Raw genomic sequence first — 27,619 nt, forward strand, 5'->3', positions numbered from 1 at the left:
GGGATACATCAGAAATACATCACGGAAGCCTATGCAGCAGGAAACATATAATCATATACATCTCATTATACCATACATCACAATACCAGAGTTACTACAATCATTATATACATATATACACAACACTTAACCCAAAAAGATGTCTTAGGGCCATTTCCACAAAATACATCTGACCCTATCAAATTACTTATCCTTCTGGAAGGGCAGATCTACCGTACTAGATCAACGGGGCTTTACCCACTCTCCTATCAGGGGTTCTTGAAAAGTTTATAAAATTTAAGGGTGAGACACCTCTTAGTAAGGGAAATAAACTAATACTAGTGTATGGCAACATGATTATTTCGTGTTATACATATACCATACATAACATATTCAGCAAGTTGTTATGTCAAATCTGGGAAAACATATATATCATCAAAACATGGCAGAACATACTACATTTTCATAAACATATTTCATCTCATATAATAATAACACAAAACATTCCTGGTAGGTTAACTGGTTGTTGTCATGTATTACCCTCACATGATTGAGTTGTGTGGCTCGAAGGCGGAACCTGACAATGGTTGACCGACCACTACCAAGTCAAAAGTACAGTCTGTAAGTCTGATGGGTCTGCCAGACCTGATTCGTACACTAGGGGCACTCACACACTTCTTAAAAACCACATCGACCATCCAATCTCACACCACTCCGTACAGCGGCGTTAACACAAATATCATGATCACGAAGACCATGGACAGATAGCAACGATACCGTGTAAGTGCTAGCTTAGACCAAGCCAACCAGGTTCTGATATCATATAACATATACTGAAATTGTGATACATGGATATTTCATATCATTAATTATCAGATCAATTATAACATTTTGCATATATATGTATATCATGAAAATCATCGGCCCGTATACCGGTATTACACATTTTATCATAACTCCGCCCGTACGCTGGCAAATCATAGCACAGCCCAAACGCTGGCAAATCACATCCATAGCTCGGCTCGTACGACGGCAAATCATATCATAGCACAGCCCGTACGCTGGCAAATCACATCCATAGCATGACATATACGTCGACAAAATATATCCATAACTCAGGCCGTACGCTAACAAATCATACACATAGCACGGCCCGTACGCCGGCAAAACATATAAAAATCTTGGCCCATATGCCGGTTTTCTATTATAAAAATCTATATCATTAACACATTCTCAGAAAACAGTGTTTCATAACAATTTCTACTCATGCCACACTAACAGGTTTTTCGCATATTCAACATACCATCATTTTCAACAGTATTTTCCCAAATATAAAACATATAAAAATATATTTATTTCCTGAAATCAAATGCTATAACAATATACATATTTTCATAAAATACTAGCTTAATTTATCCCCTTACCTGATTCCTAAAAAGTCCATAAAAAAATCTGTCCCGCACCCACAGGGTTCCAACTCAACACCCTAGAAACAACATTTCCTAAAACTAAAGTTCAGTATTTCTAAGCGTATAACACTTTCTACAACTGCCAAAAATCCAAATATTGAGTATAAAGTCTTACCTTGGATTTGGGATGGTTTCCACTTCAGCCCCATCGACGATATGCTCCGACAGACTTGCAGAAAACTTTTCCAGGAGCGTCATGGTGGCTTCAGATAGTCAAACCGGCGGAAATCCGACCTGAAATCGAAGAGAGAAGGAGGAGGGACCGAGTGGTAGGAGAGAGAGAGGTGCTGCGCAAGAAATTTCGGCCAAAAATGAGTTTTAGGCTTATTTAAATTGTGGCCTTTGTCGACGAGCCACGTCACCTCGTCGATGAGGTCAATACAAAATTCGTCGATGAACTCTCCCCTTCTTGGACAAAATTTAGATACCCCAAAATCATCCCCTCGATATTTCCTCGTCGACGAGCCACGTCACCTCGTCGATGAGCCTAATTATATTTTCGTCGAAGAATCTTATCCTCGTCAACGAGCTCTTGTTATACCCTCGTTGACGAGTCCCCTGTATTCGTCGACGAGGAGTTGAAAAATTTCTGAGATTTATCCTTTCCAAAATTCAACGTCGTCGACTGCCTCCTTTTGTTTCCGATTTCCATTTCCCTTTCTTTTTATTATTTAAATACCATTATTCTTCGGGTTGTTACACGGGTTGTCTTTAATGGTTGTGATTCGGGTTTATCTGACGATTGGGGACCGAGTTTTGTGAAATGACAGATTTTATACAAAATGAATTTATACTACAATTTTACTACTTAAATTGTATGATATGATTTAAGAACCCCAAGGACCAGTTGTGAGCACGGTACTGTTGTTAGGGAATTATTATTTGGCCATGTGCGCCCATACTGGATAGAGAGGTGTAGTGTGGTTTCAGCCGATTGTCCTATGTAGAGGTGGTACCTTCCCTGGGGTCTGGACCAGGAAGTGGTAAGGCAATTAGATCTGCAATTGGGTTGCGAATGCCTACAGGTGTATATTAGTAGATGGATACTTTGACTTTGTCTGAGTTGATTCCCTGGGGCTAAGTCCAGCCTTTGGGTTGCACAACCCGTCATGGGGGTTAAGCATGTCATTAGTCCCAGGAAGTGTCTTATACGCATATATGCTAATTTATGTAAATGGTATCTCTAATTATTGAATTGGTTTATATGGTGGAAATGAAAAGGGTATTTTCAACTAAGTAGAGTGAGTATAATGTATAACTGCTATTTTTGGTTAAATGGAGAATGAAATATTTTCTATATACACTAAAACTCATGTTGGCTACACACTGATATTAACTTAATCCGTCTTACTGAAAAGTGTCTCACCCCAATATACAAATAATTTTTCTAACCATATCAAGATCAAGTATAGCAAGCGCCAGGGTAGGGCAGTAGCTAGTTTTTGTGTAAGTGTCTGCAAGAACTCTGTTGTATGGAAGTTATGTCGTAAGTCTTTGGATATGTAATATAATTTTATGGACTAGGGTAGGATACCTTCAGTTATGATTGGTATGGGTATCTAGAAACCCATATGTATAATATTAGTTAGAACTCTAGTAATGTTTTGGAGAATGTGTTATTTATGTTCGCTGCATTTTTATGATAAATATGATATTAAGTACATAGACGTCACTAAAGTAGCACCTCGGGCCCATGTGGCAGGTCGGGGCGTTACATTTGTAGTTTGGGAAGATGGTGGATTATACAATGGTGCGATCACCTCAACCATAAATGTAGGAAAAACCAATATATGAAGATGGGGTTAAAGAAGTTTGTCTCATTGATTACAAGGGTAGTAGAAAGGCAAGACCAACGCCACAACCTATTCGTCAATTTCACACCCAACCTGCCATCCGTTCTCAATTTCCAATCTATCCTCAACTATATCTTTCTCCAGCACAATTCTTAAGAGAAGGACCTTTATATCAAGCTACCCTAGTAATCTAAAAGCTTTCCCTTGTACCATACAACAAAACTCCTAAACAAAAAAGAGAATTTAGTCCACTGCCCTTACCATTGACAAACCCATATCATCAACTAGCATCCCAAGGCAAAATTGCTTCAGTGTCTCTGAATATTTGGCCATCCTCAAAGTAGCACAATCCCAAAGTTTCTCGTGAATTCCATATTAATGCTTTTCGTCACTCCACAGAAAAGTGCAAAACACTAAAGCACTATATACAAGATTTGATAAATGTCAAGATCATATATTTCCAAGTGAGTAGTGGAGAAAATACAAGTGTAAGAATTAACTCACCAACAAACTATGGAGGCCACTCAGTAAACATGATTGAGTGTACAGTTGAAGAACCTTAGGGATCGAGATTAGGCAATCTCTAGATAGAAGCAACTAGCTTGGAGGAAAGGATGGAAATCATTGAACAAACGTTGACTTGGCTATTGGTTGAAGTAAGGGGAAAGAACCTTTGTAATGCTCGCAAGGATCCATTACAATAACTTGGCATTGTTGATCTTTTAGAAAGGGCTGAGGCTGTCGAAAAATTTTTAGTAGAACTTGTAAAAGCCATTAAAGGGAAGAACCCTATTGATGATACTATCAGCCCTTCAGTCACTCACACCTTCCCACTCCACCCACCCTTACCAAAACAAGGGCCCTCACAAGTACACCAATCCAATCTTCCTTGTCTCAGAGTTTATGGATCAAACATGTCAAACTCCTTTAGCCTCCTCTGTGAAAACTTCATTGCTTAGAAGAAAGGAATGCAAAAAAGCTCTTAGTGTTCCCACCAAATTAACTAGTACTCCTAAAGTTCAAAAGTTTCACCTAGAGTTCACATCATTGCCCATCTCCCTAATAGTGCTCTTGATAGAATTGGTTTCTTAAGGGAAAAAAAATAGTACTTATCGTTGAAACTTCAAGCCAAAATATGGTGGAAATGTTTCTTTTTTATTGTTTAAAAAAAATAAAATTTTTGAATTAAAGATTATAAGAGAAAAAAATTAATGAAATTCAAGAAAAATAATTCTAATTGTATTTTTTCTCAAATTCAAATATTCTTACGAATTAAAATTTGTTCAAATAAAATAAAAAAGTTAATAACTTGTGCAATGTAAAGAAATTTGTTTATTGGCGTACATTATATGTTTTATTTCATTTTTCATTTATGGATGTTTGTCAATCTCAAAACAAATACTAATTAATATTGCACATTATATGTAATTATAAAAACATTTTACTCTTTTAAAAGTAACAAAGCATTCTTAAAAATAGAGTTTCAACTAAACTTAGATAAAATTTTAATATCATTTAGATAAATAATAAATCTAATTCTGAAAATTAAAATTAATAATTAAATTATATCTAGAAGCTCTTTTCAAATTTATTGAGCTAGATGAAAGTGAAACTCGAGAAATAATACAAAATGAAAAAATAACAACTATAAAATTGTTGGTGATCCACAATTTAAATTAATACATGAAGGAATTTTGCATCAAAATTAAGCCAATATTTTGCAAATCACTAATGAAAAAAAGGAAAAATATATATAAACTAATAGTTTGAGCATTTTTAGAATAATGTATACTTGCTTACCCACATTGAAATATATTATATTTATAATTTTAGTTTTATTGTATTTATGAGTAACGACTCCCTATTTAACAATGAATACGAAGAACGATCTTTTGCACACATATATTTACATAATATTTATCTACTATGAGCGATCGAACAATCATTGATAAACCACAATATTACCGTGTATATATTTAACATCAATCGTTCAATTATTCATACACGTGTAACTAATTCTAATTTTTTTAAATAAAAATGTAATATTATCTGATTACATTTGCTTAACAACTCGCAGTAATTAATAATGTGTTAGAAATTAAAGTATAAGATATATATATATATATTTAATAGATTATGTTATGAAGAAATAATAAGAATCTATTCTATAAACAAATAAATAGAATTATATTTTGTATCTAATTATTTACGCGCATACAGAATTATTGACTGGTTCAAGCAAGAGTCTTAAGTTAGTTTGGTTGCCTGTTGTCAAAATGCGGGGATAGCTCAGTTGGGAGAGCGTCAGACTGAAGATCTGAAGGTCGCGTGTTCGATCCACGCTCACCGCAATTCTCCCTCATTAAATTCTGCTGTGACGTCAGTCGAAATGCCGACAAATAGCATAAATTTCCCACTTTTTGACTGAAAACATAAACTACTACAAAAACCATAATTAAAAAATTCCAATTAATACATAAAATTTTTGCAAATTGAAAGCAAACATTTAGACTGGACATAAGAGAATTTATTGAGATGTTTGTAGAGAGATTAATTGAAAAACATAAAAGTTAACTTGTTTAGAAATTATAATATTTAGAAACAATGACACTATATTTTTTCGCCCACCGTAATTCTCCCATATTAAATTCCGCTGTGATGTGAGTCAAAACGACAACAAATAACACAAATTTCCCACTTTTTGACCGAAAAACATAAACTACTACAAAAACCATAATTGAAAAATCCAATTAATACATAAATTTTTTGTAAATTAAAAGCAAACATTTAGATAGGACCATAAGAGAATTTATTGAGATGTTGCTAGAGAGATTAATTAAAAAACATAAAAGTTAACTTGTTTAATTCATCTAACAAAATTTACAGTTAAATTTAAGTTTAAGGTTCAAACGAAAAATGCAAAACCTTAATTCAAATTATATTAATGTCTGCTTATTCAAATTCAAGTATCGACATAATATAGTGTCATTGTTTCTAAATATTCGGATTTGTGCAAGTACAAATGAATAATGAAAAAAAGGAGTCGAAGCTTGATTATGCAAGACTCTCGAATAAAGAAAAAGAAGATTTTCTTAAATTTGTTAGAAATTTAAACAACACCAGTGATCAACCTTTTATGTGGAAAGCACTACTCAGCCTTTGAAAAAATAATTAGGGATCATTTAATTTTGAAAAATATTTTTTAAAGAATCATTAAAAATTTTAGCTTTTCATTTATTTATTTTTTAGACTCGTGTTAAAAGGATAGAAAATAAAGAATTTATTTAACTGTGTAAATTAGTTTTTTATTTTTTATAACAAAAAATGTAACTAGTTTTTCAATTTTTTAAAATTTATATAAGGTAATATTTACAATTATGGATTTGGGACTTGAATTTGGATTTATGTGGATTTATAAGAAATTCTATATATAATCACATAAGCTAAAACTTAACATTCAAATTCTATGTCTCCCATACAGAAAGTAAGATTTAAAAATTTAGAAAAATAATGAAAATATGTTTTCTAATTTTCTTTTAAATATAAATTTGCAAATTTTAAAAAATAAGGTGATATTTTTATAATTATTTTAAAAATTAAAAACAAAAAGACAGTACTATTTTCACAAGTAGATAGTGTCAAAACTATTTATTATTGTTCACTTATTTCATACAAATGTTGTAAAATGAAAAATTAACTACTTTTTATTATTTTTTAAAAAGTAAAAATTATTTTCTAAAATTCAAGATTACTCTTAATTAAGTAATTACGAGTTACAAACTCGCCTCTCTTGTTTCTTCTTACTTTATTATATTAGTACATTATTTATTTGACTTTCAAATAAAGAATTTGTTCTTAAAATTGCGTCAGTAACAAGAGACGATTGAAGCATCAAAAATGGCATTGAAACAAACCTTAATTATTAAGATGTTTTATGAAGGAATGTTTTAAAAGTTCTGTGTACAGATTACGCGAAGTAGTTATAATGTAATTAACTTTTTTTATTTTTCAAATAAAAAAAATAAATTTAATTTACTTTAAATGCTATATTTCAATTTAACATTCTTCATCATTGTCATCATGACCCCTCGAACTATAAAATCTTAGCTTCATCCTTGCTCGTCACTAGCAATTGGTGGTGTTGCGAAACACCTCTCCTCCTCTCTTCTATGTCACATAAGTTTCCTTGTTCACAAAAATGGAGTTAAAATGGAATAAAAAACTTGACCCTGATTCTCATGCTCGTGTTTGATTTGCTTAATGAAGATAGAATTGCATTCCGAGAACGCTAATTTCTCCATTTAATGGAATGATGGTTTCCATATGTCTTCATAGATGGGAATGGCATTTTTTAAAAATTACTTATTTATTATTTATAATCCATATATTTATTGAGTCAATTGTAGCTAAGCTTGCAAACATGCCAAGTTGAGCTATGGCCAACTCGATCTTGGCCCGATTGCTTGAAAGAGAGCTCGAGCTCAACTAATTTAGCATATAAATAATTGGAACTTGATTGGATTAAAACTCGTTTCACATTAATGAACAAATGAATTTTATGTAGCTCGAAAAGCTTAAGTTGAAGCTCAAATTTGTCTGGGTTGAGATTGATATTAAATTAATAAGTAAGCCAAGCTGCTAAATTATTTAAATTTAATTGATAATTAATAAAAATATATATATCTTGAAGAAAATATATTTTAAAATTTATAAATTTAATATATGAAACTAATATCGAGTTGATTCCTAAGTTAGTAACAAACTAGTAAATGAGTAAGTTCGCAAACTTAATTTGAGTTCGACTTATATAAACAAATTCGTGTGAGTTATTATTGAGCTAAATATTGAATAATCATTTAGTTTAATGAAGTGAATATTGAACCAAACAAGATATAATTGATTAGGGCTAACTCTTTTGAACCCTAATGAACTAATGGATATGGATTATAAAACCAACCAATTAAGTAGGTGATGTGATTATTTTTTATAAAAAAAATTTGTAATTTAAGTCTCCATTGGGTATGGGCGGGTCACCCGCCGTTCGCTGTGCTTCAGTTGTGCTTCTCAGTTCTCACGCTTCAGCTTCACCCCCCTTCACTTCAAGCCTTCACGCGACTCACGCCTCACGGAGTCACAGTTCACTCTTCACAAACACAACCACACACACTTAAAAAAAAAAAGCCCTAACCCTAACCCATGCCGCGCCTCTCAACTCCAGTCTCCTCGTCTGGCCGTCTGGGTCTCTGACCTCTCGGCTCTCGGCTCTCACTCTTTCTGTCTCTCAAATTCTCAGTCAATCCTCTCCAGCTCTCCTCTCCAGTCCGGCAGTCTTTCCTCTCCTCTGGTGACTAGTGCGCTGCTACGTGCCGGATCTGCCAGGCTGCCAGTCGTCGTCTCCTACGAACGATCCACAGACGCGCGCAGAGTACCAGCCGGCAGACGTGTAAATATTGTAGGATTCATATAAATTTAGATTTATATATAAATATTTTATGAATGTATTATGCATATTTAATATTTTTAAAATGTATTTTTTTAATTTTATATTTTTTAAAAAATGTATTGATTAAAAGGATGTATTATTTTTTACATGTTCTTTTTATTTCTAAATTAATAAATAAAATACAGTTTTTTTTTAAAAAATGCCAGTTTATATGAAATTTTAAAATAAAAAATTATATATTTTCAAAGGATGATCCGTTATCCGTCCGTTTAATAAACGGGCAGGTTAGGGTTAGTATGTATGTAATCCGATTAATATCGGCCCTTAATGATTCGGCCCGTTTATGACCCGCCCAAACCCGGCCCGCCCGCCCGTTTTGCCAGGTCTAGGTACGAGCCGCCCGACTCACCAACTAACCCATCTGGCCATCTCTCTCTTTCGCCTGTCTCTCTTTAGCATCAATCACCCTTTTCCCAGTCCCAGGCGGCAATTCCCTCTCCGCAAATGGAGCTGAAGGGCACGGGGAATCCTTCTGCTCTCTCCTTATTTCTTGTCATTTGATCTTCAATCCGTTATAATCAAAGCTTGCTCTTTTGATTTGCTTTTTTTTTTTTTGGAGAAATTCTTCATAGAAACTATATATTAGTTATATATAGAGGGGAAGGGAGGAAGGGATTTGCAGGCAAGTGAAGGAAGAGGTCTGAGGGTGGGAAGGAGTGACTCTGCGTCTCTGCCGCTACTGCTAAGGCTAGAACGAAGAGAACTTCGCCGACCCGATTCAAAGGTAAGCTCCAATTCCTTAAAATTTATCGCTTAATTTTTTTTTTTTGGTTTTAAATTTATTGCATGACACTAGCACTATAAACTCTGAACTTGATTTGGGGAAAAACCCTACTAGAATCAAGCAAAATTTGGTGGATTCAATTAGGTTTGCGGGGTTTTAGTGATGATTGCAGCCAAAAGTTTTTGAATTGTATTTATGTTTGTTTCTGCTTGGGAGAATTTTTACCATGTTTAGCATGATTTTAGTATTGGGTGATTTGAACTCAGTGCCAGTTATTGTTTTAGTGTTTGTTGTCGTAGTTTTTAGCATAAAATACCTGATTTTTGTTGAATTCAGTTGTGTGCCGTCTCAATTGTTTTTTTATTCAGTTGAGCATAAAATTTTTATGTTGGGTAGACTGGAAAATGCTTGCCAAAGGGGTGTGTGCATAACGTAAAACACGGTTCTGGTCTATTATCAAAGTTTTTCAGTGTTGAAGCATGTTGTCATTTTATTTATGAAGTTATGAACTTTAAAATTTCGTATATTTACATTGATCATGATTGTATTATGTAAGATAGATGCTGATGCTCTAATGGTAACTTAACAATGCAAAATAATTGAGGGCTAAAACTTCTTTAGAACTTCAGTTTGCGTAAATAATCTTAGAACTTGGTTGAGGGAATTATCGTGGAGCTTGGTTGACGGTTATAATATTGCTTTATCGGTGCTTGCAATATGGAACGGAATATGTTTAACTGTTCTTAGGTCTATGGTTGTGTCATTGTTGGGATATTCAATGTTTTCAAATAGGCCATAATTTCTCTTTAATAAGTAGAAATCTATCAGAAACTTCAAGAATGGATGTAGCGTTATTCAGTTTAGGCCTCTAGTGTGTTACATGCCTCTAGTGTGTTACATCAATTTCTTACTGATGTTGGGGAGGGTAGGAGGAGGATGGAGGTGCCATCAAGTTTTCAGGCATTTAGCTGACATATGATTCGGCATCAACAGAAGCACAGCATAGATAATGTTATTCCCTCTTGATCATATGACCTCGTTTGATTTTTTTCCCTGTATGGAAAGATAATTGAATTCAATTCAGTAATTTTTTTGCATTAAACTTGTTATTTGGTGAGTAAGCAATAGGAGTATGGGTTGAGTATGCAACAGAGATTGCTTTGTACACGTGTTTGAGCTAATTAATTAGCACTCATGCTGGCCGCCTAGACCAAAGACAGATAAGAAGATGCTAATAATAGGTGATGATTCTGAATGACCTCATTTATGTAAGTGCATTTCTCAATTTCAAATCAATGGTTTTGGTGAATTCTGATCAAAAGGCGTTGCTGGATGCATGTATGAAGGGGAAGGTTGTATAACATAATAATATTTACTTTTTTAGCTGATCATAAAATGAAGAGCTTGTGGCAGCCGATCTTGGTTTGTACTTCTCTTTGGAAGTACTTTGAGGGGTTGATACTTTCATGTTGTTCACTTGCTCTTGGGGGATTGAGTTTTCCAATTTTAGGACAAAATCTTTACTTCTCAGCATGGATGTGACGTTGTTAAGTCCTGTCAGAAGCTATTGCAAAAAGAATCCAAGACAGAGTCGGAAGATCCAGCCAATCCTGTCAGAAAAAGCCATATTTCTAAAACACCTTGTATTGAACACCTATATGGATTCTGAAAACACAATCCTGTCCCAAATCAAATCCATCGAACACCCACAATCTTGAAAGATCTGAGCATTTCTCTCCAACCAAATAGCCAAAATAGAACACCACCACAAAATCCTGACTTTTCTATGCTTGCCAAAACCTCTAAAATCAACCATCAAGAAAGGCTCCAAACTCCAAAGAATAAGGACACACTCAACACTTCCCCACCAAATAATTTGCTCCATAGCTACCAAGCTACAAGGCAATGCAAAAATAAAATGAGCACGATCCTCGTCACTACTGTAAAACATAGCACACACATCTGGAGACAGTGCATGGAGGGTCTTCAACCCTGCAACAGGTTGCTGGTGTAAACTTATTAAGAATAGTGATCCACAAAAAACCTTTACTTCAGGAACTTTAGCCCTCGACAATCAATTGGAAGGAGGAAAAGAATGAAAAGATCACTTTAGATGAGTAGAGAATGATTTACAAGAGAAAATACCTAAATTATCCAAACATGAGATCATAACATCCCAACGATGAGAATAATGAAAAGAATCCAATAACCACTGGAGGGAAGAAAGTTCCTTCACTACCCTACAGTAAGATTATGACAAAACTGAAAATCGCAAGAAACCAAGAAGAAAAAAGTGCTTAAGCATGCACACAGAGAAACATGAACAGTGGACCATAATTAAACTTTACACTCATCTTTCACAATATATTAGATAGAGGGAAAAATGAATAAGTTAACCATGAGATGAATTTCCATGGGCGCATATGCAAAACTATCTCTATAATATTAGCATCCCATCCATTCTCTTGCAAACCAACTGAATTTACTTTTAGTAATCCTATGTCAACGAGACCTGAGCCTCCCTCCTTCTTGGTCCTACTGACTAAAGAAAATTCCATGCAATCCCCTTGAGCTTATGGGCCACTCTCCCCGGAATCTTAAACAAGGAAAGAAAAATAGAAGAGATCAAAGAAAGACACACTTGAATTTAAGTAATGCGACCCCCTAAGGAGAAGATCGTACCCTTCCAACCAACAGTTTAGGTCAGCTGTCAAACTAGTAGGTCAATAATAATCTAATTAAAAATGATGCTAATGAAATTCTCTGACCCACACTTGTTTGACACCCATCTTCAATCCTTTGTATGTTTGTCGATCCACAACCCCGCAATGCAGCACCAGTCTTCCTACTCTCTGCTGGCTGTTGTACTTGTACCTGGGTGATCTGCGGTGGTCTAGACAAATGTGGAGACAAGTTCTAGCAGTTGGGCAATGGCAGTTTGATCGGTGGCCAGGAGAGAGACACTGCGGTTGTTTTGCACTTGTGCAGCCATGTTTTCTAAAAGCTCGTGGTCCAAGTCTAGAGGCTTTCTTCAGGGCAACCATTGCGAAGTTATATAAAACTTGGAACGTTGTTTTCCTCAATTATGAGAATGAGATAAGTACAATTTGTGGGCTTATGTGTGGTAGATTTAGCAGAAAGTGGGTTAATTTTTGTTGCAAACTTTTCTTTTTCTTTTCTGGGCCTTGGGGGGGGGGGGGGGGTTTCTTTTTAATTTAGCTGTGAAGTATTACATATTTATTTTTGGGCAGGGTATAGGAAATTTTTTTTGTAAGTGGAACGAACATGGAACAATTACCAAAGGAAAATAGAATTTGCTCAGGAGGATGATGGAAGTATGAACCAGCTGTTGCTTCATTGTGATATAGGCAGAGACTTATGGGGCTTAATATGGGCAGTCTTTTGTTTATAGTGAAAGGTTTAAAAAGATGGTTAGAGCCATGAAGATGGATACAGATGAGGGGTGTACAATTATGATGCCACATAGATTTACCTTGACAGCAATTCTTTAAAATGTGGTGTACCCTATTGCTACTAGTCCATGACAAGGACATGTTATCTGTAAAAATATTTTATTATGTTTATGATGATTTTTTCTTAGTCGCACATTATTTTACAGTTGAAATTTATGGTAGATTACTTTTGTTCATGCTCTTTCAGATAAATAAGCGAAAAGTTGTATAATATTGTTTTTTTTTTTCCTTTTATTCATAAATTTATTCCTTAATTTATTTTTACAAAGATTATTTCTGCCAACATGTATTTGTTATGTATATAGAAGTTCTAATGCTCCTTTCTTTTTCTGATCGAAAAAGTATATATATTATACAGAAGAAAAAAGAGTGTACAGTGAAAAGGATATGAAATCCTCATTCAAAAAGGAGAAACATAAAAATAAAATACAATCAACTTAATGAAGCTGTAGAATCTCGCTTAACATCCTTCAAACAAGTACCGTTGAAACAGCCCACAATAAAAGATAATTTCTTTATGGAGAAGATATGAGCATTCCATTCCAGCCAAATACCATGCATAACAACAGACACACCTCCAAAAAAGTTGATTCCTCCTCCCTCCACTTTGGGATATGAAGGGAGGGGTATATGTTTAGACAGGCATTGTCCTTTGTGTCCCATTGTTTGATGTGATTGATCTGGAGGGAGGGAAAAAAAGCGCCTTGGAAGGAGTTGAGTTCCCCCTTCCTAAACTCTGAGGTTAGGTTTGGTTCGTGGAATATCTTTTCTTAAGAGTAGAATGGAATAAGATGGGAGTGTGATGAAAATAATATAGGGATAAATAATTTTGAAAAATGTAAAATCGTTCAAAAGTTTGTGTTACTCTGTTTAATGAGGAATAAGATAGGAATAGACAATCCCAAACTGAAATTTGGGAATAGTCATTCCTTATCTGTTCCATATTATGGATTCATTAAAATTTTTGCATTGTAATTTACTTTGTAACGAAACACGTAATCTTTTGTAAGCTATTAAGTTCTTATTTATGAATGATCTGTTCCTAGGAATTGACATTCTGGGAATCAAACATAACATAGTTTGTTATTTCTGCAACTCAGCCTTTTGGGGAGTAAGGGACTGGGGGTCCTTTGTCCTCCTTTTGAACAGCTGAATAGATTTGGTATTTTATAAATATTTTTTCAGTATACTTATCACGTGCTGGATTGCACTCCCATTTTACCGTGTACAGGATTGTCATTGTTGGTTGTTCTATGGTCGAATCAGTTTAGTTTTTGGGCGCACTATAGCAAAATAAACTTTTCCCCACTCATCATACAGTCTATGAAAACTGAAAATGCTGAAACTTCACCAATTGGGAGTTCAAATTTATAAAAAATTCTAAGTTTATTTATTTATTTTTTGTTTGATTGAAAAATAAGGAGGAGAAGAAGTACAATTAGGAGCATAAGGAATCCTCCTTGAAAGTTATGAGAACAAAAAGCCAAAAAGATTTAAAAGAAATCAAAACAGCACAGTGAGCCAATTTGCACTGTAAATTGGAAAAGGAAATCCCTTCGATTCTGAAACATCCTGCTGCAAAAGCCCACAAGGAGGCCAGATACTTAATCCTATCCCAAAGCACAAAGGCATCCTCTTTCCCGTAAAAATATGAGCATTCTGCTCCAACCAAATCCCCCACAAAACTGCAAAAACTGTACACCTCTACAAAGCCAAACCATCTTTTACCCCTTCCAAAACCCAAAAATGAAATAGCCAGCAAGTTCTCCACCGACTCCGGACACACCCAACTCTCTCTAAATAAGCCAAAAAGATTATTCCACACCCTCCATGAAAAGAAGCAATGAAGGAACTGGTGAGAAGCAGGTTCTGAAATTTCAAACAAAAAGGCATACATCTTTAGATAAAGCCTTGAAAGGCCTTCTACTCTGCAGCATCTAATCTTAAATTTTATTTAAAATTGAAGTAAACTGATTTCTATCAGGATGAAAAAAGTGAGAACCTTCTTCCACCACATGTATGAAGACTTGTTGCCACCAAGGATGAATCTACATCTTGTGTAACCATTTGTTTGATCTCCTATATATTTGACATAAAAGGAGGAAAAGAAGTTTGCTTGACCGGTGAAAAGATTAAACTTTTTATAATTAAAAAATTAATAGCGCTACTATTTTTCAAACCTTGGATCTACCATGCAAGCGGAACAAGAGCTTGAAAAGAATGCAATACAGAGAGTTAAAGTAGGTTGGGTAAAACAAAGGAGTGCTTCAAGCATGCTATGCGATCATAAAATACCCTTAAAATTAAAAGCAAAGTTCTATGGAATGACTATAAGACCAGCTATATAGATCAGAATGTTGGGCAACTAAGAAATAACATATCCAAAAAGTAGAAGTTTTTGAATGCAAATGTTAAGGTGGATGAGTGGTATAAGATTAGAGGATAAATTAAGGAATGAAAATATTTATAATACTAACATAGCACCAGCATAAGATAAGAGGATGATAGCTTAGATGGTTTGGGCATTTGAAACACAGGTCAAGTAGTGCACCAGTAAGGAGGAGTGAGTTAGTTAACTCTTCTGCCTCATGTTGACTTTACTCAACAATTCTTTTTAAGTGGATATGTTTGTACTCTGCTAAGTATTGATTGTTCAGCAGAATTTTTTGAAGCTGTTTTCTTGCTGAATTGACCTGTATTCATTTGAACAATCTGTACTGTATTTGCAGGAGTACTTATGCTTGGGCTTTCAATATATTTATCCGAGCATAAGGATTGAAGTGCAGTTGAAGCCTCAGCATATTCAAGTAATGTGGACAAATGTGTTCAAAATAGTACGTTTCTTACACTATCCTACTTAAGAAGCTTTCCTACATTTTCCAACTTCAATAGCTCTTTCATTTAAGAGATAATTTGTTTCGTATATTTATTTGCTTATTGTTATGTATATGGATTCAGTTTCACATGTCATTTGTTATAGGTCCTGTTTTTTTGTTTTTTTTTTTATATTTTATTTTATTCATCTTGAAACTTAGCTGAAGAATCATAGCGTCCTATTTTTTATTTTTATTTTTGTTTTATTTTATTTTTGAAAATTTCTATTATATTTTGCAGTATCTGTGCAATAGAGGAACCTCTCATGGAAGTACTTTATGTAGCTGTTCATAAATTAGGGATATGATTGGGTACAGATTCTGCAATGTTCCTTTTTTGTGGAATATTTTGAGCAGTTTTTGTTTTCTATCCTTGGTGAGCATTACTTTGTCCACCTTCTTTGGATAACTTCTGTCTCCTTTGATTTAGAGGTTTTAGGATGAAGAAGGAGAGGAAAGCTCCTTGAGGTGTGCTGTTTTTGAATTTGCAAACAAGGACAAGTAAGCAACCACAAACTATACTAAGTGCTGTAAATAAAGAGAGTAAGGGAGAAGAAGTGCAAAGAAGAAGAAGAAGAAGAAGAATAAAATTAATCCGAGTTCTACTTGAATTGAAGAAAATTAATCCAAGTCCTACTTGAATTGCAAACAATGACAAGTAAGCTACTGCAAAACTATACTAAGTGCTGAAAATAAGGAGAATAAGTTAGAAGTGCAAATAAGATTTATAGTTGTTTTGAAAAACCTGGCGTGTGCATTCATCAAGGCTCTTTTGTAAGAATTTCTCTTGCCAATCTTTTTCATTGAAAAGATCAAGACAAGTACAATGTTCTTCACATCCCCCATGCAAAAACAGCAATTAAGGTCACACACCCCTTACCAAGCAGCAGTTTAATAGTTCACTCAAGGACATTAGTCCTTTTACAATGTTCAACATCCCACAAGGTGGGATAACTAATTGTGTGTGCAATAGGAGTAAGGAGAGTTGTCCCATTGTGTAGCTGAATCAGGTTCATTCATTGTAGTTCTTGATTCTCTTTCTTCACGTTTTAAATCAGTTTTTTATTTTCTTCTAATTTTTTTTAATGTTCTTTTAGTGTGAATGTTGTAGTTGAAATTCCAAGTACTTGGCGGTTTAAGGCTTGAAGCCTTCCCAAAAATATCTTTGGCAATTTAGTTCTTTGAAGTTGCGTGAATTGAATTCAAAATCTGATAATTTGAATATGTGTGTGTGTGCATTGCAAAATTGAACTATAAATTAATTTGAATCTTCTAGTACGCTTTCAGCCATTAGAGAATAGCTTTTAAGTCATCATACTTTCAACCTTACAGTCTTCAACACTTTTGAATTCAAATCAATGTGCCAGCTCGTGTTCAAATTTTGGCAACAATTTTGAATTCAAATAAATGTGCCAGCTTGTGTTAACATTTTTTGGCAAGCTACGATCTCAAAGCCTCTTCAAAATTAGAGGAGTTAACGAGGAGTTTTCTATGGTCTGGCTTGGGAAATGGTAGAAGAGACCGTCTGGTTACTTGGGAGGTGGCTTATAAGCCTTGGAGAGAGGACGGGTTGGGTTTGAATAAATTTGTGGCTGAAGGCATCGCCTTGCTAAAGCAGACCAGAAGGCCTAATAAGATGTTGTCTCTTGATGTTTGTTTGATGTGCCTTTGTCATGAACATGGTTACCGAAAGTTCTAACGTCCTAGTGAACCAAAAATTGGTATGGACATTCCAAAAGGCAGTTTACTTAATGATTAAAAATTTTAATTCAGTATTTTCTCTTATTTTTTTAATTTTTTAAATTGGATAATTAATAACCATGTTCTTATTTTATTTTCAGTCATTATTAATCTATTTCATGAAAGAAAATCTCTTCTAGATTTGAAAACACCTCAACATCCCATCCAAAATGAGTGCTATTACAACTATACCTATAAAGTCCCTCATTTAGAGCATGTACAGTAGTTGTGAACTTGTGATTCTTCCCATTCAATGAAATTGGAACATTCTATTTCGAGGTAACATTGGTAGTGAATCTTATTCTCTCTCTCTCTCTCTCTCTTTCTTAGCATTGTTATCCTCACAAAGTATGTGTTAAGCTCTTTGGTTAGCTGGAGGGCAGTGGGTTTGCTTAGACTCTTTGGATGCTTTTCTGCATCTTCCTTTTGGAATTTGGGAAGGAATAAGGATGCAAGAAACTTATGGACTCATGCTGCAATTTCTGTGATTTGGTGTGTTTGGTTGGGAGGCTTGCCCAGATCTTTAACAGTCGCCTTCATGTTTCCTTTGGGAGAAGATTGTTTTTCTTGCTTCCTTGTATGCTTATGTTTTCGAAGCTTTCGAAGGAGTGTGCTTTACTCATTTCTTGTGTTCCAATGTGATTGAAATTCTTTATCATGCTCATTTTTCTTTGTTTTTAATTTTTACATTTTTTTGGTGAGGAGGATGTCTTATCATCCTTTTGTTTTAGTATTATTTTTCTCTCTCTTCTCTTTAATAAAATCATTCCTTTATAAAAGTCGCCTCCTTTGTGGGGAAATGGTTATGGTGGTTCTGCTGTGGTGAGAGTTTAGTTTTACAAATGATCATCAAACTGGGGATGCTTCCTTTCCCTTGTTTTTCTTTCAATTGTCTAATGACTCTAATCTCCAGAGCTTCTGTTTTTGAATTTTTCCTTACACATGGGGACACAGCTTAGTGGCATTTCCATTTTGCAAGGAGTTTGGATGAGAGGCAAACAAATGATTTGATTCTTTGTTTCTTTGTTTTTTCATATTATTTTTCTTCTTTGTTCTTTCCTTGGGATTGATATAAAGTGGGGAATGGGTTTCAGGTTTGGTTTTGGAGGACTTTTGGAGAGGTGATGTGGTGTTTTTTTTCCCCCTGTAGATTGCCTTGTCTTTATCATCTGTCAGGACTTCATAATGCTCCAATTTTAGATTTGTTGGTTGTTGAGGGGAGGATTGTATCTTCAAAATTTTCATTTTTCAGGGATCTTAATGATAGAGATGTTGATGAGCTCACATTGCTTATTGTTGATATACACCCTTTTTTAGACTTTCCATTGAGATGATACAAGGATTTGGACTTTGAGTACTTCTGGAATTTATTCTCACTAATTTTTCTACCCACGTATTATAAGTCATATACTTCCTTCTCTTTAGTAAAAATCATGTTTGGAAAGCTAAGGTTCCTTCTATGGTGAAAGCTTGTGTTTGGTTGGTGGTACTTGTTGAAGGTAACAACAAAAATCTTCTGCAGCCTGCAGGCTAGAAGGCCTTACAACTTTTTATTTGCTGAATATTATTTTTTCCTGATGTTTTTCAGTAGTTGGGAATCTCATTCGTGTTTTTTCCACACTGTTCTATACTTCTATTGTGTGGGGTATGGGAGGAGACTCTCTGGTTTGCTTGGAGAGCAGTGGCTTTGCCCCGTTTAGAAACAGATTGTGTGTATGAAATTTGATCTTCCCAAGTAGTGTTTTTGAAACTGATTACGATGACCATGAGCTTGTGGTAGATGTCTCTTGAGTTTTGGCATGAATAGCTGCACATAGAGTGAAGTATTCCTAAGAAGATCTCTGAGGGTGCTCAGGTTAGTGATGATCATCTTAAGAACACGAGCAACCAAGACTTGGTTGAAAAGAGATCTTTGGCCACTTCACCTGTTCTTGAACAAATTCTAGTTGATACCTAGGGTGTTCTTACCTTTTTTTTTTTTTTTTTTTTTTTTGTTTTTTGGGGGTTGGGGGTTTGGCGGTGAATGATGAAAGGCTATGAGTTCCTTTGGAGGCTCTGAAAACTTCTGAGTCCTAGGTGTGGTGGGGGTTGAGAGAACCTATGAGAGGGAGAAAAAAAAACTTAAAAATTTAGCATCTTTTGTCAATTATTATTATTGTTATTGTTATTTTTTTTTTGGGGGGGGGGGAAGAGGAGTTAAATTATGAAGATAAATAGTTTGAATACTAGGGGTTTAGGGGATTTTAGGAAGAGGGGTTTAATAGGGAAGTATTGAGTACATATTCTCTAATATTTTGTTTATCGAGGGAACAAAGCTTGAGAGCGTTGATGGGGGGTTGTGAATAGAATTTGGGAGGGAAGATGTATGGACTGGGAGTTTCAGGGTTTGGCTGCAGGCATTCTTGTCGTGTGGGATACTTGTTCCTTGTCTAGAATTGATAGTTTTTGTTGGGTTCTTCTCCCTTTCTGTTTTGGTAGATGTGAAAGGCAGGGGTCATGGGTTTCTTCTGCGTACAGCCTTCTAGACATACTTTCAGGATTGGATGAGTTATGTGCTGTTTGGGGCCCTATTTTTTTTTGTTTGTTTCTGGGAGTATGCGGTTGGATCATTATTTTTTCAGTCTTTGCAGATCATTATTTTTTCAGTCTTTGCAGGAATTCTTGGAGTAAGGGCTTGGAGAGTGGGTGGAAAGGGTTTAGGTTTATAAAGAAGCTTAAACATCTTAAAGTGATCCTGAAAAAAGTGAATAGGGAAGTCTTTGGGGATGCTAGGATTAGGAAAGCTAGCATTTTGAGTGAGTTGGATTACTTGGATAGAAAAGAAGAAGATGTTAGCCTTTTGGAGAGTGAGGAGATTAATTTAGTTTCATTGAAGAATGAGTTGGAAAGTTCCATTTTTAAGGAAGTGAGAAGTTGGAAATAGAAGACTAACTTTAATTGGGTTAAGGAGGGTGATAAGGTTAAAGAATTGGATATGGGCAAGTGTGAGGTTATTTCGGATCCTTTTTTGATTGTGTTGATAACAGTATCTCTATACTAAGGAGGATATGACAAGGCCCTAGGGCTTTATCATGGAGAAATTGGGGAAATTTTAAGAGGGGAAAATAGTAAGAAAAAATAGGGTTTGATCACTTTGAGGGGATTTGCCTCCAAATTAGCCAAGCTTTGGCTATGAATTATGTTATTGCTTGGATGGAAAAGCCCCGTAGGGTTGCATATATATAGGGTAGGGAAACTTACTCCTATTAGGAGTGTAATATATCCCAAACCAAGTACTTGATGGACTCATTCCCAATTGATTTGGGAATCCTAACACATTAAATAAAAATATCAATATTAAATAATCCTAACATTAAATAGAATTCATTGGGAATCATAATAGATTAATTAGAAATCCGAATTGATTTGGGAATCTTAACATTCTCGCCTCCTTCAAATCAGCCTTGTCCTCAAAGCTGAGCAGCGATAAACTTTGGAAATCTCTCCTCCAAGGTTTGATGAGTATTCCAAGTTGTATCTTCAAATGGTAAGTGAGACTAGTGAACTAAAACTTCTATGATGTCTCGACTTCTATGTTTGACCACCCGGCATTCAAAATAACTTGTGGCTGCATTTGAACCTCACCCATAGGTGCAACATCAGGCAAGTGGTGCTGCACAGTAATGTGCTCCCCGAACTTCTTTTTGAGGCAAGAGACATGAAAAACTAGATGTACCTTAGAACCTGTTGGTAAGCCAAGAGGAAAAGCAACAGGGCCTATACATTTTAGGATCTTAGAAGGCCCGTAGAATCGAGGAGACAACTTCATTGAAGAATGAACAGGCACAGATATCTGTCTTTAGGGCTGTAGCCTGAGAAATACCCAATCTCCCATTGAGGATTCCCTTTCACTGTGGTGCTTATCAGCTAGCTGTTTCATACGATTTTGAGCTGCAACAAGATTTTCCTTGAGGAGCTGAAGTACTTTGTCTCGATCATGTAACTCCTTGTCAACTTGATCAACTCTAGATGATCAGCTGAATACCTAGTAAGAACAGGAGGAGCTCGACCGTAAACAACCTCGAATGGAGTCAACTTGATGGCGGAATGATAAGTGGTATTATACCGCCATTCCACCCATGGGAGCCATCACATCTAGTGCTTCAGTTTGACGCTAATAAAGCAACGAAGATAAGTCTCCAAGCACTTGTTAACAACTTCATTTTGCCTATCTGATTGTGGATGATATGCAGTGCTTATATTCAATTGTGTTTCTTGCAAACGGAAAAGCTTCTTCCAAAAGTTGTTGGTAAAAAGTCTAAAGACTTTGTCATGATCACTAACAATAGACTGAGGAATTCCATGCAACTTGACTATATTCTCAACAAAAGTATGAGCTACACTTATACTAGTGTAAAGGTGAGTTATGGCACAAGAATGAGCATATTTATTCAGATGGTCAAGAACAAACAAAATTGTAGACTTACCTTGAGAAGATGGTAGTCCCTCAATGAAATCCATGGAGATATTAGTTCAAGGTTTTTTTTGAATAGGAAGAGGCTGTAGAAAGCTACTTGCCATGGTTTGCCCTTTCCGTCTTTGACAAACGTCACATTCTATCACAAATTTTTTGATTTCACTCTTCATTCCCTTCCAGTAAAATTACTGAGAAATGCACTTGTAAGTTCTAAGAAAACAAGTGTCCTACAGTCAGTGATGCGTGTAATTCTTGCAATATGGTTCGCTTGTGGGCTGAATTAGGCACTGATAAAATCCTCCCTTTATATAGTAAGTTTAAAGAGTCCCAAGGGTAAGGAGGGACTGAAGTTGGCTCTTTTTGTTGCTTTTACCTGTGGTCTCCAAATTATGCCACCATTCTTTCCTAATTTGTTCAAGAGTAGTACATGCATGTACATAAATAGCTATAAGTTCAACTTGTTCAGGAAGTTGTGAGAGTGCATCTACTACCACATTCTCGGTCCCTTTCTTGTAAATAATCTCATAGTCATAGCCCAACAACTTAGTGACCCACTTTGTTGTTTCATAGGAGAGATTTGTTGCTTTAAAAGATACTTCAGACTCTTGTGATTAGTTCAGATTTGGAAATATTGACCAATTAAATACGGTCTCTACTTTGTAACTACATGTACTATGGCTAGCATCTCTTTGTCATAAGCAGACATGTCGATGTGGGATGGAGAAAGAGCCTTGCTGGTAAAAGCAATGGGACGCCTGTCTTGCATTAAAATGGCACCAATGCCAACTCTTGATGCATTAGACTCAATGATGAACACCTTGTTGAAATCTAGTAGGGCGATAATTGGTGTGGTGGATATTGCATGCTTAAGCTTGACAAAGGCTTGTTTAGCTTCCTCACTTCATTTGAATCCATCCTTTTCAGTAGAGCGGTCAGTGGAGCACTAATCTTTCCGTAACCCTTGAAGTACTAGTTAACCCAAAAATCCTTGCATCATATTAATTGTTTGTGGAATAGGCCAGTCTGTCATCACTTGTATTTTAGAAGGGTCAACTGAAACACCTTCTTGGGAAATATTATGTTCAAGGTATTCCACACGTGATCAAGCAAAACTGCATTTAGATTTTATGATAAACAGATGATGCTCACGAAGAGTGTTGTGTAAAATTCGCAAATGAACTAAATGATATTCAAGAGATAAGCTCTATATTAGAATATCATAAAAAAAATATAAGAACTAACTTATGTAGGTATGTTCAGAAAATGTCATTCATGAGACTGTGGAAGGTTGAAGGCGCATTGGTTAACCCAAAGGGCATAACCAAGAACTTGTAATGGCCATCGTGAGTTCTAAACGTAATCTTATGAATGTCATCCTTATGTGCCCAAATCTAGGGATAGCTTGATCTCAAGTCGAGTTTGGTGAATTGCTGGGCACCTCCCATCTCATCCAACAAGTCATCCACGATAGGGATAGGATATTTATCCTTCGCAGTGTTTTTATTAAGTGCTTAATAATCAACACACATCCGCCAAGAGCCATCCTTCTTCACCAATAAGGCAAGAGAAGAATATGGACTGACACTTGGTTGAATTATGCCTTCATATAACATTTCTTTCACTATCTTTTCTACTTCTGCATTTTGAAAATAAGGATAGCGATAAGGACGAACATTAGTAGGGACACTACTTGGCAGTAGAGGAATATAGTGATCATGTGTTCGTTGAAGTGGCAAGATTGATGTTGTAACTCTAGTGCTCAAAGTTGTACCAAGCAACCATGTCATCCCTTTTAAGGAGCTTCTCCATATGATGGCATGAAATTGTTGTGACATTACCACAACAGTTGCCTTTAAGAGTCACTCTCTGGCCATTCATGACGAACTTCATAACCTATTTAGAGAAATTCTAAGCTATATCACCTAAAATCCTTAATCATTCAATACCCAAAACCACTTCATAGTCTTCTAGTGGTAGCAAAAAGAAATCAACATACAAGCCATGGTTTTGCATAGTAAGTTCAAACTTCAGACAGTTGCTTTGACATGTCAAGGTCCTTCCATTTGCAACCTTCGCATCAAAATTTTCACATTGCTCCATAGGATAGGCTATGTTTAGCAATTTTAGTGTCCGTGAAATTATTAGCACTACCCATATCAGTGAAGATAGTAACAACTGGTGTTTTATGAAGCCACTAAGTTTCGTGGTTTGAGGATTAGCATAACCAGCTGAAGCATGAACTGAAGAAGTGGTAGATTCATGATTATCATCAAATTCCATACCTTCTTGATCTGAATGGGGGGGGGGGGGGGTGTCATCTTCAACCTCTTGGTCCTCTTTTGGCTCCTCCACTGGTTCAATCATCAACAGTCCTTTATTGCAATGGTGCCTTTTGTGCCTCTTTTCATCACAACGCTAGCACAAACCTTTTGTCATTCTCTCTTTAAGTTCCTCTTGAGTCAATCATTTGGCAAGAGAATTGTGAGGAGCAAATGGTGTGATAGTGTTGCTGACATTCTATTTGCTAATGGTCTTGTTGGAGCGATGTCGTTCGTCTTAAATTTTCTTCATCTAACTGTGCAAAGGAAATTGCAACAGTTATAGTTTGTAGCCGACGTATTATAACCTCACGCCGGCTGTTAGGTAGGAGAGCTCCAATAAATGTATTGACGAGTTGACTTTCATTCCAATCTTTAATCATGTTTGATAGTCCCTCAAATCATGTCTAGTACTCCATGACAGTGCTAGTTTGGTGTATTTTAGCAAGCTCTCCATTGATATTCTCATATTTATGGGCCCAAATCGGACAAGTAATCTTGAAAAAAATTCTGCCCATGAAGGCATCCCCTAACAAGCTTCAAACCAGCCGTACCACTGAATAACATCGCATTAAGACTAATAGAAGCAATCTCAACTTTAGATGTTTCTAGAGTGTGGTGAAAGCGAAAGTATTTTTCGGCCCTAGAAACCCAATTGGTAGGGTCATCATTGTCCCACGGAGGAAATTCAACCTTCATACAAGAAGGACCACAATCATGCTTCCTTGGTAACCTCCTTTCGCATACATTTGGCTGCTCCCTATGATTAGTTGATGTAGAGGCATCATCGTCTCTCTCTTTGTAGGAAGATGTAATAAGTAGTTTAGGGAGCGATGCTTGGATCTCTTCAAATTGAGACTTAAACATATTGCCTTTAGCCTAGCTTCCATCTGGGACTCCGCTGAATTTTCTGAGGCCACTGCGTTTGAGTAAAGATCAAGAATTCCAAGATCTTACTTTTGTTGGCAGGTTAACGACATCCACAAGAATGCCGGCTCTGATACCAAATGATAAGACTGTAGGGTTTTATTGTGGAGAAATTGGGGGAATTTTAAGACGGGAAAATAGTAAGAGAAAATAGGGTTTGATCACTTCGAGGGGATCTGCCTCCAAATTTTCCAAAGGCGAAGAATTATGTTATTGCTTGGATGGAAAAGCCCTGTACAGTTACATATATATAGGGTAGGGAAACTTACTTATATTAGGAATGTAAAATATCCCAATCCAAGTCCTTAAAGGACTCAATCCCAATTGATTTGTGAATCCTAACACATTAACTAAAAAAACCCAACATTAAATAAACCTAACATTAAATAGAATTCATTGGGAATCATAACATATTATTAGAAATCCCAATTGATTTGGGAATCCTAACATGGATGCTTGTAGGCCTATGATTGAGGGATTAGATTGGAGTACAATTTCCGGGGTTAAGATGTCTTGGTTGGGAAGAGCTTTTGAGGAGGAGGAAGTAAGGGCCACAACGTTCGGGATGGATGGGGATAAGACTCTAGGTCCAGATGCAAAGGAGATGTCTTATTCTTGTGTTTGTACATTCTTAATGTATCAATGAATTTCTTTTGTTATCAATATATATATCTTCTTTTTTTAATTAAAAAAAAACTATTTTTAAGGTTCAATGTGAGTTTGTGCTGAGTAGGAAAATGTTGGATGCTATTTTGGTTGCTAATGAGGTAGTTGAGGACATTCGAAGAAGAAAGGAGAAGGGGATTATTTTTAAATTGGATTTTGAAAAATCTTATGATAGGGTTAGTTGGAATTTCTTGGATAAATTTTTTTTTGGAAAGGAGTTTAGGAGAGCAGCATTCTTGGATGAGGGATTGCATGTCCAATGTTTTCTTTTCTGTATGGTGAATGGTGAACCCAAATCTTGGTTTAATGCTTTGTAGAGGATTTTTGTGAATTTGAATATGAGAGCTAAACATGTGTTTCCCCTTGTACATTCTTACCTCTCCTTACATCTCCCTTTTCGTCCCCTCTCCTTTCCCCTACTTCTCTCCATATTTCTTTCTTGGCACTAACTTCAACTACTTTTCTGCATCGCATATACAATTCTATCTTTTAGGTCTTTACCTACGTTTCCTTTTCCATTCTTATGTCTTCATTTTTTGATGTACCAAAGTTCAAAGACTTTTCTTCGAAGGCTTGTTCTGAGTTTTGGCAGGGTTAGAAATTTGAAGCTTCTTCTTCTTATTCTTTGACAGGTCCAAACTTCATATACTGTTAAAAACTTAAGGCTAGGTCTCTTTTTCCCCCGTGTAACAACTCTCTCACTTTCACGCAAACACAAAGATGGCTGTGTTAGCAGGAGGCAATGTTAAAGCGTTCGGTGCAGATTGAAGGAAAATCCTTTGATCTGAGATGGATAGGGAGGGGTGAGATGAGGATATCCCTTTACTGTGCATGCTTGAGAATAACGTTTCTCGAAAGGAAACAGTTTCCTGGCTTGATGCAGTCTATCAACTTTCGTTTGGTTGGAAAGCAGCTCCAGAAGCATTTGCAAGGGAAACTTCCATTGCTGGATGGCGATTAGGTGGACGAGGGTGGCGAAGTTTTTGGAATTAGGGCTGAGGGGGAAAGGTAAGAATTTTTCAGTGTTCATTCCTGGGGGTGTAAAAGGTATTAGATGGTGAAGCTCTGCGAATGAGTTCTGCGAATTTACAAAGGAAATTTGTCACAATTTTGAAGGAGCAGGTGTTGCAAGCACTTCAGCTCCCAGATTGTGGAGTAAGGCGGTGATGGAAGGAAAGATAGGTGAAGGCTGCTCAAGTAGTCCACAATCAGAAAAATTGTCTTAGTTGTGGGGTTGATCTGTGATTGAAGGAATCAGGGGTGCCATTACCAGAATATAGCGCTGCTTGTTCGGAGGTGAACATCCACAAGGTGCAGGGAACTAGGATTCAGGTGTTTGCTGCTAATCTTGCATAGGCGGCTAGGGCCACGAAAGGGGATGATGAGGCTATGAAGTCTTGGCCTGGTCGGCTGCTACTCATTCTGGATTTGGGCCAAGTTTCTGAGAAAGGTGGTGCTTCTTTTTTTAACAAAGTTCGGCCATGCAATAGAATAGGTCCAATGTTTTGACAAGAGTGCTATGAGCCTTTCTCTGGATTCAAAAGAAGTCTGGGATTTCACAGATATGCCTTGTATCTAAAAAGGCTCGGGGCTAGGATATGGGTGTTCAGGTCCTTCCCTTGCATGACCCTGTTTCTGTACAAGCTTTTTTTCCTAGCCTAAATTTAAATACGGGAGAGGTTGGCATTCAGCAAGATG

At 36.0% G+C, this 27,619-nt stretch overlaps 1 protein-coding gene and 1 non-coding gene across 2 annotated transcripts in view; both read left to right on the forward strand.

Annotated features, from left to right (window-relative positions):
* The first annotated feature begins 5,519 nt into the window (after positions 1 to 5,519).
* Positions 5,520 to 5,592, forward strand: TRNAF-GAA (transfer RNA phenylalanine (anticodon GAA)). The gene has a single exon. It is a non-coding gene; the product is annotated as a tRNA-Phe (tRNA).
* Positions 5,593 to 9,091: 3,499 nt separating this feature from the next.
* Positions 9,092 to 27,619, forward strand: part of LOC131154394 (mediator of RNA polymerase II transcription subunit 13) — a 65,410-nt gene continuing 46,882 nt past the window's right edge. The window contains exons 1-2 of the mRNA XM_058107128.1: positions 9,092 to 9,468; positions 15,671 to 15,775. Coding sequence (XP_057963111.1) covers positions 15,752 to 15,775 — 24 coding nt within the window. The 5' untranslated portion in view covers positions 9,092 to 9,468; positions 15,671 to 15,751. The remainder of the gene's footprint in view (positions 9,469 to 15,670; positions 15,776 to 27,619) is intronic.

Source organism: Malania oleifera, chromosome 4, assembly GCF_029873635.1.
Source record: "Malania oleifera isolate guangnan ecotype guangnan chromosome 4, ASM2987363v1, whole genome shotgun sequence".
NCBI lineage: Eukaryota > Viridiplantae > Streptophyta > Magnoliopsida > Santalales > Ximeniaceae > Malania > Malania oleifera.